This window comes from Lepidochelys kempii, chromosome 2, assembly GCF_965140265.1.
Source record: "Lepidochelys kempii isolate rLepKem1 chromosome 2, rLepKem1.hap2, whole genome shotgun sequence".
Lineage (NCBI taxonomy): Eukaryota > Metazoa > Chordata > Testudines > Cheloniidae > Lepidochelys > Lepidochelys kempii.
Window position 1 is genome coordinate 82,887,738 of NC_133257.1, and position 16,192 is coordinate 82,903,929.

The window sequence follows — 16,192 nt, forward strand, 5'->3', positions numbered from 1 at the left end:
CACAATCTGCCCTTACATAATGACAGTTTTCAGAGTAGCAGCCATGTTAGTCTGTATCCGCAAAAAGAAAAGGAGTACTTGGGGCACCTTAGAGACTAACAAATTTATTTGAGCATAAGCTTTCGTGAGCTACACCTCAACAATACATTTGTTAGTCCCTAAGGTGCCACAAGTCCTCCTTTTCCAATCTGCCCTTAGACAGCAAACCTTCTAGTTTTCAGGCCATCTTCTGTTTTTCTCCTGCACTATCCTACCCATCCTCCTGATTTATTTTTAATCTTTCTGCATCTGGAGTGGCAAGTACCTGTGAGCTTTCCTTCATCTCAGGCATACAGCAGCTATGGAGACTATTATGTAAGTGGAGGAATAGTGCGGAACTTTCCTGGCTTCTGCACTACCCCAGTGAAATGAGCTAGCGAAAGGATCTGAGTCCTCGCTCCCACTTCCTTTACCCAGTGGCCTCCCTGCCCTTGAGGACTCCCCTTCCACTCTCCTGTCTGGCAGAGTCCTCGTAACCCCAACAAGGCTGGGCCCAGGATTCCTGGGGGGCTTGACCCCCAACCCTGCTGTGGTCACCTAGGACAGGGGCTAGGGTGTCCCCATTCCGGGGTACACTCTCTGTCCTGGGCACTTCTCTGACCCACTGACCATTACATACAATTTAAAGCAAATGCAAGTTATTTAATCAACAATTAATTTTAAAAAGAATAAGGAAAAATGGGAAAGGTTAAAGGAAACACATCAATCTGCTCTGTGGCAGGAAACATCACAAACAGTGTCTCTGGAATGTCAGGGCAGTTCACAGTCTGTTCCTTGTAAGTCCCAGGCCTTCTTCTCAGGCCCTGGCTGTGCTGCAGGGATACTGTGTGTCGGACACTTGCTCTGATGGTGGCCACACGCTCTCAGGCCCTAAGTGGTAGGACCCTTCTTCCCAATGTCACCCCCGCCCTGTCGGGGTTACGATCCAAGCCTGGCCTGCAGAGCGTCTTGGCTGAGGTGTCTCCCTGTACTGGGCCTGCTGCCCAGGGTCCCCCTCGCTCTCCCCAGCTGCTTACCGCACCCAGCTCCGGACTGCTCCAGCCCCAGCTTCACCACTCTGTCTCTGCCCTGCTGCTGCTGCTCTGCCTCCAGCTCCCTGGGCTGCTTCTTTGGCCCCTCTGGCTCTGGTTGCTGCAGTTCTGCTCCCAGGCCAGGTCTGCTCTGCAGGCTGCTTCTGTGACTCTGCTCCCAGCACTGACCTGCTTCCTGGGCTGCTTTTCTGGCCCCTCTGGCTCTCGTTGCTGCAGCTCCGCTCTCAGGGCAAGTCTGCTCTCTCTGGGCTATGCCTCTGGCTTTGGGGCTGTAGCTCTGCTCCCAGGACAGGGTCTGCTCTCTCTGAATCTGGCACAGCTCTGCTCCCCAGCTCAGCTTGCACCCCTGCTTTCTCTTTAGCTGGGCCCCACTCTGTCTGACCCAGGCAATTCCAGCTCACATGGAGGACGAGACTTCCCTGGCCTCCTGACTCTCTGATTAGCCTGCCCGCCCTATCATTCAGGCTGACCTGGAGCATTGGCCTCTCCCCATTGTTCCTGGGGACTGTCAGTTTCAGGGTCCTGATTTCCCATAGACCCTTTTCCTTTTAGTACTGGGAGCTAGCCAACCAAAACACCCCCACTGAATGTTAATAAGGGGGCAACAGTCCCCTTACATTAAGTAGCAGTACTCAGGAAGGCAAGACTTTAATTAGGCCAGGGGTTCTCGGCCATATTTTTTTCCTAATTTTAAATAACTCTTCATATTCTTTGCATTCAAGATCTGTGCCCACCATACACGCTCCCAAGTGTGATGCGATGGTGGAGGCTAAAATTCCCAAATACTGTCGCCAGCCCACACATGTCTCACTGGGTAGATTGCAATTTTCAAAAGTTTTAAGAAAAATGAAATTTTGTAAGACCTACCCCTTTCTGTTCCAAGAGCAAGGCACACTTAATTGACCTTGCCTTCTCTAATGTAAACAATTAGCAGTGTGTACATATTAAAAATACACCCCCGCCAAAAAACAAAACCAAACCCAAACACAACACTGCATACCCTCATCCTCCTGGGGACAGGATGCGAGAGAAAATGAAACATGACAGATGTTAGTAACATCACTTAAGGCACTATTGGAAGGGAAATACCATGGTGATAAGGGTGGTGCAAGAACCCATTTAGAACAGAATAGGTGTAAAGTTGGCAGATTGTTAAACATGTGATTATATTTCAGTGAGTGATCTGACAGTTTGATTTGTTTTATTTTTATTCTTCTTTGTAGCATGCTTCTTTTAAATTACCTGGGCCAAACTGGCCGAGAAACCCCTTTGATGGCAGCTGCAATTTTCTCTGCTGGTTGGAATGTTTTTGAGTCTGCAGAATCATTGGAGAAACCACTAAATTGGCTTCTCTTTAACTACTACTTGACTACTTGTTTACAGTCCTCTATTAATAGGTGAGTCACCTTCTGAACTATTCAGAAAGGTTGAAAATATTAGTATGGAATATAAGCCAGATACATGGGCCTCCTGGGAAAGGAATGCTATTACTGCATTTCACATAATGCTTTTCTTTGTGTGTGTAATCTCAGGAAATTCTGAAACTGAAATGTTTCCTTGCTTGAAAGATTTTCCTCATAGGTAGAATTCACTCTTGTACAGAGAACCAGCTTATGTACCATTGCAGTCTTCAAAATAAATCTGAAGTGGGACTTAAATGGTGTATAGGCTTTGTGCTGGCCCTATCTACGGGACTGAATTTCACCTCATGCACACAATGATTATTGTAAGGTTAGTCATGATTTGGATGTATGGCACCAATTTGATTTTCTTTATAAACTAACCAATATTAACACATTTAGTTTAAGGGCTACATATTTGTTATAAAATCAACTCTGAAAACAAAAAGGAGGGGAAAGGGTAGCTCATATGTAGTCTTAAAGAATTAATGTTTTTGTTCCTAAAATCAAAGTTCTCCTTTTTATCCTTGTCAGCTTTCTAATGACGAATGCAGATTTCACTCATGTTTCTGGTAGTGCTGTCAAGCGATTAAAAAAATTAATCGAGATTAATTGTGCGATTAAATAAATAATCCTGATTAATCGTGCAATTAATCGCTCTGTTTAAACAATAATAGAATACCATTTATTTAAATATTTTTGGATGTTTTCTACATTTTCAAATATATTGATTTCAATTAGAACACAGAATACGAAGTGTACAGTTCTCACTTTATATGTATTTTTATTACAAATATTTGCCCTGTAAAAGAAAACAAAAGAAATTGTATTTTTCAATTCACCTAATCCAAGTACTGTAGTGCAATCTCTTTATCATGAAAATTGAACTTACAGTTATAGAGTTATGTACAAAAAATAATTGCACTCAAAAATAAAACAATGTAAAACTTTAGAACCTACAAGTTAACTCAGTCCGACTTCTTGTTCAGCCAATTGCTCAGACAAACAATTTTGTTTACATTTGCAGGAGATAATACTGCCCGCTTCTTGTTTACAGTGTCACCTGAAAGTGAGAACAGGCATTTGCATGGCACTGTTGTAGCTGTTGTTGCAAGATATTTACATGCCGGATGCACGAAAGTTTCATATGTCCCTTCATGCTTTGCCCATCATTCCAGAGGACATGCTTCCATGCTGATGACAGGCTCTGCTCGATAACGATCCAAAGCAGTGCAGACTGACGCATGTTCATTTTCATCACCTGAGTCAGATGCCACCAAGAAGGTTGATTTTATTTTTTGGTGGTTTGGGTTCTGTAGTTTCCACATTGGACTGTTGCTCTTTTAAGACTTCTGAAAGCATGCTCTACTCCTCGTCCCTTTCAGATTTTGGAAGGCACTTCAGATTCTTAAACCTTGGGTCATGTGCTGTAGCTACTTTTAGAAATCTCACATTGGTACTTTCTTTGTTTTGTCAAAACTGCAGTGAAAGTGTTCTTAAAATGAACAACATGTGCTGGGTCATCATTCGAGATTGCCATAACATGAAAGATATGGCAGAATGCAGGTAAAACAGAGCAGGAGGCATACAATTCTCCCCCAAGGAGTTCAGTCACAAATTCAGTTAATGCATTTTTTTTTTTAACGAGCATCATTGGCATGGAAGCACGTTCTCTGGAATGGTGGCCAAAGCATGATGGGGCATATGAATGTTTAGTATACCTGGCACATAAATACATAGCAATGCTGGGGTGCCATGCGAACACCTGTTCTTATTTTCAGGTGACATTGTAAATAAGAAGCAGACAGCATTATCTCCCATAAAGGTAAACAAACTTGTTTGTCTTAGTGATTGGCTGAACAAGAAGTCAGACTAAGTGGACTTGTAGGCTCTGAAGTTTTACATTTTGTTTTTGAGTGCAGTTATGTAACAAAAGAATCTACATTTGTAAATTGCACTTTCCTGATAAAGAGATTGCACTACTCTACTTGTATGAGATGAACTGAAAAATATTATTTCTTTTGTTTATCATTTTTACAATGCAAATATTTGTAATAAAAATAATATAAAGTGAGCACTATACACTTTGTATTCTGTGTTGTAAATGAAATAAAATATTTGAAAATGTAGAAAAACATCAGAAATATTTAATACATTTCAATTGGTATTCTATTATTTAACAATGCGATTAAAACTGCGATTAATCACGATTAATTTTTTTAATCACAATTACCTTTTTCTAGTTAATTGCGTAAATTAACTGCGATTAATTGACAGCCCTAGTTTCTGGTTGTATTTGGAAGTAAGTGCACATTGATTAGTGTCCAGGACAGAAGGATTTATAATTCTGAGAAATAAAACAAATGTTCTTACTCTATGATTATATTTATTTCTGAGTATGTATTTGTAAGGCGGATGACTTCTACATCTGTAAAATCATTTTTTCTTCCCCCTCCCCTCATTTTTTTCCAGACATCGACAAATGTTAGAGAAATTATTTGATATGAATCTTGTCATGAAGGTAGATGGATAGATCTTTTCTCTTTTGATTTCATGTTTTGGTTTCCAAATACTGATGTTGTTCCTGATTTTGAATTCTGTACTTTCAGGCTAAAACCATTAGGGAGTTTGATAAGCAATTCACCTCAGTCATGTTTGGCTACTGTACAGTTGATGATTACTATGTAGATGCTAGTCCATATCGCAAGCTGAAGTCAATAGGAATTCCCGTGTTATGTCTAAACTCTCTGGATGATGTTTTTTCACCAGGTCATGGTAAGTTGTGGCTTTTTTATGTTTCTCTTTATACCTGTATGTATGTACGTATGCAATCAGTAAGATGGAAAACTGCATAGATCTAAGAACAGGCTATATATGAATGAGATGTGTTTAATACTACTACTGTACATCACTACTGGTATTTTAGTTCCCATTTTCCACTCTGATAAACTTTGAAGTTATTGGAGAGGCCTAACTAATACAAGGTGAAAAATGCTTAGTTCTTTTGTTGATCAGCATTCTTGTAAGCCAGCCCCTATAAAACATGTCATACTGTGATTTGCTCATGTTTCAGGATATTTGAACTCCTCTATAGCCATCGCTGGCAATGACCTCAGAGACATAAAAGTCCAATGCCTAATGCAAAAATCATTTGGTTCCCTTTGATTATTAAAGATAGGAAGGAAGTTTAGAATCCTTCAATCTCAGATGGCACATGGGCCAAAGTGCTGACATGGCTGTGTTGTTGGTCCAGGACAGCAGAAGGGATACATATGATATGATCTTATACAGGAAATCCCATATCAATATTAGTAGAAATCTGATTGGAGGATGAAGCTGCCCAACAGGCAGCAATGCCAGCTAATAACAGTTAAGCTGGAAAAACACAATAGATTTTTTAAAATAGTTTATCCTGATCACCTGACAGAGCAATCAGGCTTTTACTGTTGACCCTCTTAAGTCAGTTAACAACATGGTTAAAGATTTTTTTGGTCCTGTGGTCTGCATGATGGCTATATTTTCCTCGGAGTGATATGACAGTGAATAAAAGTAAAGTTGTAAAAGAGGAACTAGCCAGGCTAAGAGCTAGTTAACGACACAATCTTCTGCAGTAGACCGCTGACAGTTGGAAGTACAAAATGTTGGTTTGATGCAGGGAAACTTGCTATTGCCATTGTAAATTGACCCAGATCTTCATAAGAAAATCTAGGACACCACGGAGATTGTGCAAATAGGTTAGAGTACTGAACCGAAGTTTAAAGAAACTGAAGGAAGATTATATGTGTCATGAATATGTTAAAAGTTACACAAATCTAATGTCAAGTAGGATTACACAAAAAGTTGTTGGAAATCAGCTATGCCTGCTTCAGTGAAGGTACACTGAGGAAGGAGAGACCTCTTATGTCCCTCTTAGGACTCCTGCACTGATAGTGTAAAGAAGTGGAGACCAGGCAGCTGCCACTTTTGGCAAACAACACACACCACTCTTGATTGGGAGTATCTTGGTGTGACCATAGACCTGAAACCCATGCACTGCCTATTGATTGTGGAGCTGTGTGGTTTGAAGCACAGGCTACATTTGTAAAATGGGTATTGGTGGAACCACCAGTGAGATCACTTTTTCCCCATGCTCCTGGATGTAGTATGATCCATTCATTACTCCTCCTGGTTCCTGCCAGCATAATGCTTCCAAGGGCCTCTAGTGAGGGCTATACAACCTCCTTTCTCCTCACACCTCAGTTAAAGACGAGGTCTCAGACTCAAGAATCATCTTGGAACTGAACCCAGGACCCCCCGAATTAAAATACAAACTTCTACAGCGTAAGCTAAAACTGACAGTTGTAGCAGGTTCATATCCTCTATGAATCTGGCACGGAGGGGGACACAATGCACACTGAACAGTGGGCTGCAGAAGGACTGTTTTTTTTAATTCATCATGTGCCCATTGTTGGTGCTAAACAAACAATAATAGAGACAAACATATCCTGGTGTGGGGGTATTGTATAGAACCGAAAGATAGAACATTATAATTTTTTGTAGTGATTGTGTTTTCCCCTTAAAATCTGATTCTATCCTGCATTTCTCCATTAAATTCTTGTATGTTCAGGCATTTGTTTGGTCCTTGCTCCTCCTACTGTCAAAGGTAGGTAATGTTTCATACAGCATAGAAAATAGAGAAATATTATTGGAGGGGATTAAACCAAGGGCAAGAAATCTGTTCAGCCACTCATTTTGATTAATTTAGTAACTTAGCTGTCACTTACTTGACTACTAGAAAGTGATGATGTATTGGATAGCAGAAGTTTTTCAAGGCAGAGATAAAAAAACTATTTACCCCTGTTCCCTTTCTGAGGTTTAATCCTCTACTAGACTTTGGGGACCTGTGCTGAGCTGGGAATGACTCTGATCAGGAGGACCCCAGGCTTCCACTGATTGCAGGAATTGGCTACTTTTGCATGCCTCCTCATACTTCTTCCAGTAAATCTGAGGTTTCCTCTCAACCTTCCATGCATGCTTCAGTTCCCCATTAGTAGCAGAAAATTGGAATTCCACAGTTCCAGACTGGATCAAACTTAGAATGCTGCCACTTGGAAACACAACCTCAGCCTAGCAGAGAAGGTTCTCTAAGGAGAGCTACTCCAGGATTGCTCTGTATTCAGACAACTCCCTGTATGAAGCTGGCTACACCTGTCTGCAAAGTTGTCTGTTAGATGAGGTGCAAATCCACCAGATGTGTGTCACTTAACATTCTAATTACAGTTTAGAAGCTTTTATCCCCATTTTAAATTGTTCAAGGCTGATTGACCATAAGAAATGCAGACACTGCATGTGCTTCCTTTAATTGCAGTCATTTGCTCTCACATCATCTGTAAATGCAGTTTTTGATATCTTTTGCACTTGTAAACATAATGGTGGAAGACATCATGGACTCGACCCATAATCAGAAAAATGTCCACAGGGGTCTTGATCCAACATGAAGAAGCTGTATCTCTTATTTCCAGGCATGCCTCTGTGATGGCAGTTTCAGTTTAAATTACCTAGTGCACGCATGGCTGATGCCATACAGCTGTATATATACAAATCTTGACTGTTCTCAAAGTATATAACTAATAAAAGCAAGTGTCATTTGCATCAAGTATTTTTAACTCCAAGCCATTTTTCTCACCCAGAGTAATCCAGACAATTCATTGTATGAGGTAAGGCATGATATAGCCAATTTCAGCTTTTATTTTGAATTGCCTAAAAACCCTCACCTGTCCAAAAACAAAACAAAACAGGCACCAGTAGTGCCAGTTATCATAGTGTCATATTTGACTCTATAGTTGAATTATCATTTTCTTTGATCACTACCTTTCAGAGGCATATTATGCAGTGTGACTTAAATTTCCTCATTCTAATGGTCTGCCAGGTGCTGGTAGAGACAATGCTATATCACATCTGAGACTCTGACCTTGCAGTTTAGTGCCCTGTCAGCATGTTTGTACCACTCCACTCCATTAATATCTGTGCTCTTTTCAGACCACAGTGTAAATTTTACTAAACTATCTTTCTCTCTTCACTCTGTTTCTTTTGGGTTTAAATTTACAATACATCATTGTTAAGTTTCACTCTGCATCCCTTTCTGCAGACAATTCAATGGAATGAAGCAGTCAGGAGAGACCAAAGAAAAAAAGAGAGGATAAAAAGATTAGGGAGAGGGGTAAGAGTCAGAAAATGGGAGTAAGGGATTCATGGATAGACGATAGAGAAATGAGTCAAAAGAAGGGGATGGAAAACATGAGAGTAGAAGATCAGCAAAATTCATGCTGCTCTATCCTTTGGTGGGGGGGGTGTTTGGTTTGTTTTTTTAATTCGGCAGAGATGGAAAACATAAAGAATAGACTAGCTTTTGAACAAAGGTAGCATTGTGATGCTCCCCCATGGTACTCAGGGTTGTGAGGCACCTCACCACCACTACCTGGCCTTAGTGTGAAGCTGTCTTGCCTGATGCCTGCTGTAGCTCAGCCCCCTGAAACCAACAGCCTCTCGAAACAGACAAGCACTGACTTCCAGGTCTCCACAGACCTCTCCCTCTCTTGTTCAGGCTAGTGACAGACATACACCAACTCTCAAGCCCCTCCCTCTGTCAGAGTCCCACTACATCCCCTGTCACTGGACACTCCCACAAATATATTGTCACACAGGTTGACTGACACAACTAAGGATCAGGTCCCTTAAAAAACACAGCACTGGAATCTACTTATAGTGAAACAAATATGTTTATTTACAAAGACTAAGATGTAAGACACAGTGAGCAAAGTCAACAAGTTACATGTAAAGCAAAAGGAATAACATGTTTCTTAGAGTCCAAAGTTAACTCTAACAGTCTAAAATCCTTGTCTAAAGCAATTTCTCACCTAAAGCAACCTCCCAGCATCACTAGTCCACATGGCCAGCATCCAATTTTCATGAATGTGAAAAGCAATATCTTTTTTGCTCCCTCAGTGAAGGATCGGAAAAGGGGCCTTTTTCCTTCCTTGAATAGTGCAGTAAATCTTTGACATGCCCCTTTGGAAGTGCATCCCCAGATAAGACTCTTCTCCCCTGTTGCTTGTTCTCCAGTGTGCTCCCCGACGCAGTTGGTTTCACATCCCCCAATCAACCTGTTTTTCCTGTTAGCTCTACATGCAGATGGGGCTTCCATTGTTTTACAATGCTTAATTTACATCAGAGACAGGGATAGGTGAAGAGACATGCTTTTTCTGGCAGAAGACCTGTTTGTCTGCTCTGCCTTGTTACAGACTTTAAAAATAATTTCAGTATATATACACAATTCCTTATATAGTGTCAGTACATACATTTCACAATGAATTAATGGCCAGTGTGTTATCAGCTTTTATTTGAGACTTTGTAAGACACATTTTGGTGTCTTATATGAAAGTAGTGTGTTGGGTGTAGTGAGTTTACTAGGCCTGATAGGATTTGCTGACACAGAGTAGTGACCCTTTTGCACTCTGGCATCAATAGGCCTTTGTGTCACAAAAGAGTAGTTAACCCTTCAATAGCAGGCATCAGTGGCCCTGTGTGTCAGACTATTGCATTATGTGAATTTATTATTGAATTTAGTTTAATTCTACTTACTTATTTCCGTCAAAACATAATGCAAATTGTTTTTTTGTAGAACCTAATCACAATTTTTTTTAGTTTTATTTTTTCCATTCCTGCAAAAAAAGCATAATATTTGAAAACTGCAGTTTTTTAAGGCTTCTGCCCTTAGCGTATATCAGGGCCTTTTGCTATGTAAAAAATAAACACATTTAACACACATTAAACCTCTGTTACTCATTTTTCAATGGCAACTCCTTTAAATAACTAATCACTCCACCCTGAGTATGAAGAATTCCATTAAGTTGCAGTAACGACATGTCATGTCAGATAGTTATTCCGTATGAGAATAGTCAGACAGTTGCATTTATCTGTCATTTTGTGAATACATGTGCTTTCTATATTGTTAATCTGATTTTAATTTACCTTTATTTTTCTTTTATCAAGGGTTCTGCAATAGGTGACCCAGTGGATCAATGTACTAGCCATTCACCTCTGAATACTTTTGACTATCTGAATTCACTGAAATCAAAAATCATTCATTGTAATCTCTATATATGCATATGCCCAAATCATTGCACAGTTTAGAGTCTAATTTTAGACAGCTGATCTAATTCTGAGTAACTCATTTACTAGCATTCGCTAACTTAGAGAGGGCCACTAACCTGGTGTGTGACCTTGGGGAAGTCACTGTGTGTGCCTCTTTCCCGTCCCACTCTTTGCCTGTCTACATTGTAAGCTTTTTTGTGCAGGCACTGTCTCTTGCTAGAGCCCAGATCCTCAAAAATATTTAGGCACCTAACTCCCATTGAGATCAAAGTACAATGGAACCCAAACCTTGGCTGGGGCCCAAATCTTGGTTGAGGCCTTTAGGTGCTACTGTAATACAAATAATACATAATAATGATGGTATTAATAACCCTGTACTGATGCTGAGCATTGACGTAGCTGTATAAGTACATTGAACATCTCGCTATCTATAGCTGTTGGCCTTTCACTCTGATAAGCACTGAACTCAGATTCCCAAAGTAAACAAATTCTTACAATACTATTTACAGAAATATATTAAATACAAAATGTTAAAATGACTTCAGGGTTCATACCTAATCTAACAAGAACGAGGACTATTCATTGTTAATCCATCATTTTCTGTTGCCAAGTATTGAAGCACATATGTAAAGCTATGGACCTGATTCTCCTCTCACTTACACTGTTTTTACACCATTGTAAATCTGCATTGACTTCAGTTACATTTATTTTGCATCAGTGTGCGTGAGAAGAGGATCAATCAGTGCATCATCTAGAAATTTGCACAAATGATGTGAGTAATGATTCAAAGTGAGGTATCTTTTGACATCTTAACATCCCAATCCTGCAATACCCTTTTCTGTATTTCTGTTGTATGATTAGAATGCATGGTATTTACTAGAGATAAATAATAAGATGGGGGACTTACTATACTTTTCTTTTCTTTTAGCTATACCCATAGAAACTGCCAAACAAAATCCGAATGTTGCTTTGGTTCTTACTTCTTATGGAGGCCATATTGGTTTTCTAGAAGGAATGTGGCCAAGGAAATGCACTTACATGGACAGAGTCTTCAAGCAGTTTGTGCAGGCTGTGTTTGAGCATGGAAACAAAATATGCAGCATGTAGCTCTTCTGAGGCATCTTGGCCAGCCCACTGTTTCAGCACAGTGGCATGGTCTGACAAGAGCAGCTCAGCTTAGTGCACAAATTTTAATTACTGTGTATACAGCAAATAAGCCAGCAATTGGATGAAATCCATTACTATGTGAAAAAAATACTTTTTGCCTAAAATTTTGTAGCAAGAAATAAATATTACATTGTCACTTTTGTAGTTTTTTAATATGCCTTATCAAGAATGACCTTAAATAAAACAGCACTCTATTGCACTTAACCAAAACCATTAAGCAAACAGGTTATAATTCCTCAGGAGTTTAATTTAAGACAGTTCATTTTTAGGAGATTCAATTTAGATGACTTGCAATATAACAGTTTTAGTAACTAACTCTCAAAAATCACATTTATGATATTTTAAAGTATGTTACAAGTTGACCCATTTCTAAGGGCATTGATGAGAAAAATACTGAAATATGAAAATAGAAGCAATACAAAACAGGCCTGATTCGTCAAAGTAATCTTTAGGTTTAAGCATGGACTGCAGCAGTATTAGACTGATAATTTCATTTGCTGTTTTACCCTGTGAAAAAATATTCAGATTTAGGGCCGGTTTTAATTAATTAATTAATGTTGTTGTTTATTTATAATGCCAATACCATATTTGTCTTACATGTTTATTTTTAACATTGTTACCTAATTTGTAGTATTTATGTATTACCAAAGGTTCTGTTGAAATGTAATAAACTATGTAATTTTAAACCAACACATTTTGTATTTCCTAATTTATGTAATCCTGTGTAGTGTTATATATGTAATACATATTCCATGTAAAGGTGGCAAATAACAAATTGCATAATTCTATAATTTATGTGTATATTACCTACAAGAATATATGAGTTTTAAAAAAATATACATTAGAAAGTCAGGAGATTATGACACTGTCAACTTTAAAACCACATTTCCATCTAAAACTTTGTCTCTGCTATTGTCCCAAGTAATACCTAAAATGAGTAACTGAAAGAGATGGTGGCAGAGGGAAATCTATTTTTTTTCAGTTTTCTTGCTTTGTGCACGTGACAGCACTTTGTATATAGTCAGTTTCCTTGTTTTGTTGATGCTCTGACAAATCCTTGGAGCTACTATGGTCCTCTTGCACAATTCTTCTGGCACAAGGGCTATAAAGCTGGCTTCACCACCTGCTTGTGGCTCTATACCATCTCCTTCCCAGTTTCTGGCATAGTTTTTGGGCAGGAGGGAAAAGGCAGCTGCGCATAATTTAGAGCAGCCCTGAGACTGCTGCAAGGTCCGAATCTAGTGCTTACTGAAGATTATGAGCCTATTCATTAACTTCTTTTGTTATACCAATAAAATAAAAACCAGCAGGCTCTTATTAAAGGGGAAAAGGCAAAATACCACATTTATTGTGAATACAGAAAGAATCATAGTAAGCAGTTGGTTATAGCTATAACATTCCATTCAATCTCATATTTATTCACACATTCATTCATACAAACACACATACACAGGTTCTGCAAGGTTGCTATCATAGTTACCAGCCTTAGAGTTGATCATGCCAAGCCACTGGCCAGGTGGCCTGGACATGAGGAGGAAGCAAGGCCTTGTCAGATGCACATCTGATGCTCCTGGAAGTTGGTTTGCAGAATCAGACCCCGAAGTTCTCACTTTCTAGAGTCCATTTTTATAGGAATTTCTTCCTATGCCAGTCTATGGGAATTGCTTCATCATGCTGTTGCTGAATCAATCAGCAGATAGCACGTTCCTGACGGCTCCGTGCTGCTAGATGTTATCTTGTTCTTTGGTTCTCCCATTCTTGAGGCTGTTGGGTAGATTCCAGGCTGCCCTCCAAGGGTCCTCTGGTTATTTCCACTTGACGCCTTCTTCAGCCGATGGACACTGGATTCTTAGGCTGGCACCTCCCTGATCATTCAGTTATTATCCACACCAAGCATCCATCCACATACATCCTCTATCTCTATTTTAATCACAATTGTTAATACAACAAAAGGGCAGAGAGTCTCTGAGTGCTGTTTCTGTTGTTACAGAGTATTGCTTTGAGTCTCTCTCTGTGTGAATTGCTTTGAGAACAGACTCTGTCTTAGAATGTACTAACACAATTAACAGCTTGCAAGTTTCACACATAGAGGGAGAGAAACAGTACCAAAAACCAAGAGACCTCTTAATTAGTAATCAAACTCATTTGTGATTTTAATACAGAACTTCTTTAATATGATCCAACACCCTTATAGCGCCAACACAAGAAAAATGAAATGTAGAAGCCAAATGAAAGTGCACATGTTACTATATGAATGATTTTTAGAAGCCTTATGTGTGCTCATATCGATTTTCAGAACACAAGGTTTGTGCACATACAAACATGGCTCCAACATGTTACTTAACCAATAAGTAAATTATGGAATCAACGCTCTTCATGTTATATTTGCATAATTGTGTTGTACGTAGCTCTGTGTTAAACCTTTTTAAAAGACATTTACTAAGGAAATTTCTTATAGTGCAACTGTAAATCACATAATCAATGGGAGATTGATCAATGGCAGATCCTTCCTTTCTTTGCCTCATATCACTTAGGCCCTGATCCTGTAGTTGTTTGAAATCAGTGTGACAACTCACATGTTTAAATCTGAACATGTGTGTAAGCATGTGCAGGAATTAAACCTTAACCTAAATATATCGACATTGACACATTTCCTGAAGACCCTTCCATACCTTTATAAATACTGAACTTTTGTGCAGTCATTTCTTTTTCATAATGAATAATAATAATAATGAAGGATAATGAAATTGATTGGAGCAGACTAGTGCCAATCAGCTTTAACAACCTAATCTGTATCACTATCCTGAACCTTTCCCAAAGTCAAATGGCATGAGAATCGCTATAGTAGCACTGATGGATGATGTGGTTATGAATAGAAGCCTAATATCAGCACTTAACCTCACTGTAGCCTTCCATATAGTCAATTAAAAAGTACCACTGACCTGCGTAACACTTCCACAAGCTCCCCAGACACTGACCTCTTGTATCTGCCCTCCACTTATCAAAGCAGTATGAACTTTCAGGTTCTTATTTTATGCTTCGCTAAATTTAGATTGACACAGTGGTGAGACATTTTGGAGGTACAGGTTTGCCAGGAATCTGTTCTCTTTCTCCTTCATCAAGGACCTAAGCACAATTTATGGATTTATCACCTACAGATTAGATTGTGGTAAATCTATGTGGGGTTGATCGTAGGGCAACATGGAAATTCTTGATTGTATGCTTGCAACCTCTTAAACAAAACTATCCTCTCAAACACATCACACAAGTGAGCTGCAACTTCTACTCGTTTATAGTTTGTTTCTAGGATCAATGCAAATTTCTATTTTTAACATCTATAAGGCCTTTGCTAACTCAGAGACCATTCTCTGGTCTAGATAATACTTTGTCCTGCCATGAGTATAGGGGATTGGCCTACATGACCTCTGGCGGTCCCTTCCAGTCCTACAATTCTATGATTCATGACCCATCCTGTCTCAGTGAAGGACAACATAATGAGCTCAAGCCTAGCCATCTTAAGAACATAATGCAAAGCTCACTTCTGAGCCAAAGCAGTCCGACACTAACTGTATATGTAGAATTAATAAGAAACCAAAAATCGATAAACAAACAAAAATAGCAAAGCACAGAATCCAGCCCAGAATGTACAAACTTTACACCAAGCCAGGGCAAGAAGGGATTAATGATCTTTTCTGAAACAGTGACTTAAATTGGCCCTGCACCCCTAACACCAGCAAGCAGGGTCAAGCCCAGAGAGATAGCCCTCCAGCTATAGCTAATAATTAGGAAGGAACAGGATATAAAAGAGGAGACCACTTATCCTTAGCGGGGGTTGGAGTTATGAAGCTGGTACTTTGCATGGGAGACTCAGTCACAGGGAGAGCTCCTTGAGGAAAGTAGAGATCTACATATGAATTATATTGTTTGTTAATTCTTCTGGTTTTTTGAGTGAAGAGGGGCTTCCCCCCTCCCCTTTTTGGCTCAGCTGTGGACAGTGGGCACTCTACCAATGTGACAGCTACCTGAATAGATTGATATGCAGGTAAAGTGACATATAACTCTTCATAGTATTGCTGGTCTAAATCACCACACTTCTCTGTGTTAACAAATTCCTGAACACCATGTATTCCTGAATACAAACCAGACCTGCAAACTGAACTGAAAAACTCTAGTATTTTTACACATCTTCAGAATGCTGTTGCCTTACACACAAGTTGCAAATTTGTTAATATTTTTTCCAATAAGTGTTTTATTCAAACTTTTGGATTTAATATATAACAGCAATGGTATATTCTGTAGCGGTTCCCATTATATCGTAAAAGAAATTATTTTCTTACATTCACCATGATGATGTTATCGTCTCCGCATACTTCATGTTAACAATAAAATGAAGGGAAAATATATCTGTGAATTTACATTCTT

The 16,192-nt window shown here is 39.3% G+C and overlaps 1 protein-coding gene across 3 annotated transcripts in view; it reads left to right on the forward strand.

Moving 5' to 3' along the window:
* ABHD3 (abhydrolase domain containing 3, phospholipase) overlaps positions 1–12,346 on the forward strand; it is a 31,701-nt gene extending 19,355 nt beyond the window's left edge. For 2 of the 3 annotated variants that reach the window (XM_073329428.1, XM_073329429.1), the window contains 4 exons: positions 2,294–2,467; positions 4,943–4,991; positions 5,080–5,245; positions 11,532–12,346. In XM_073329428.1, coding sequence (XP_073185529.1) covers positions 2,294–2,467; positions 4,943–4,991; positions 5,080–5,245; positions 11,532–11,710 — 568 coding nt within the window. In that variant the 3' untranslated portion in view covers positions 11,711–12,346. Of the gene's footprint in view, positions 1–2,293; positions 2,468–4,942; positions 4,992–5,079; positions 5,246–10,501; positions 11,376–11,531 lie in introns of all 3 variants that reach the window. The other variant, XR_012156988.1, reaches the window with a different exon arrangement.
* Positions 12,347–16,192: the final 3,846 nt, after the last annotated feature.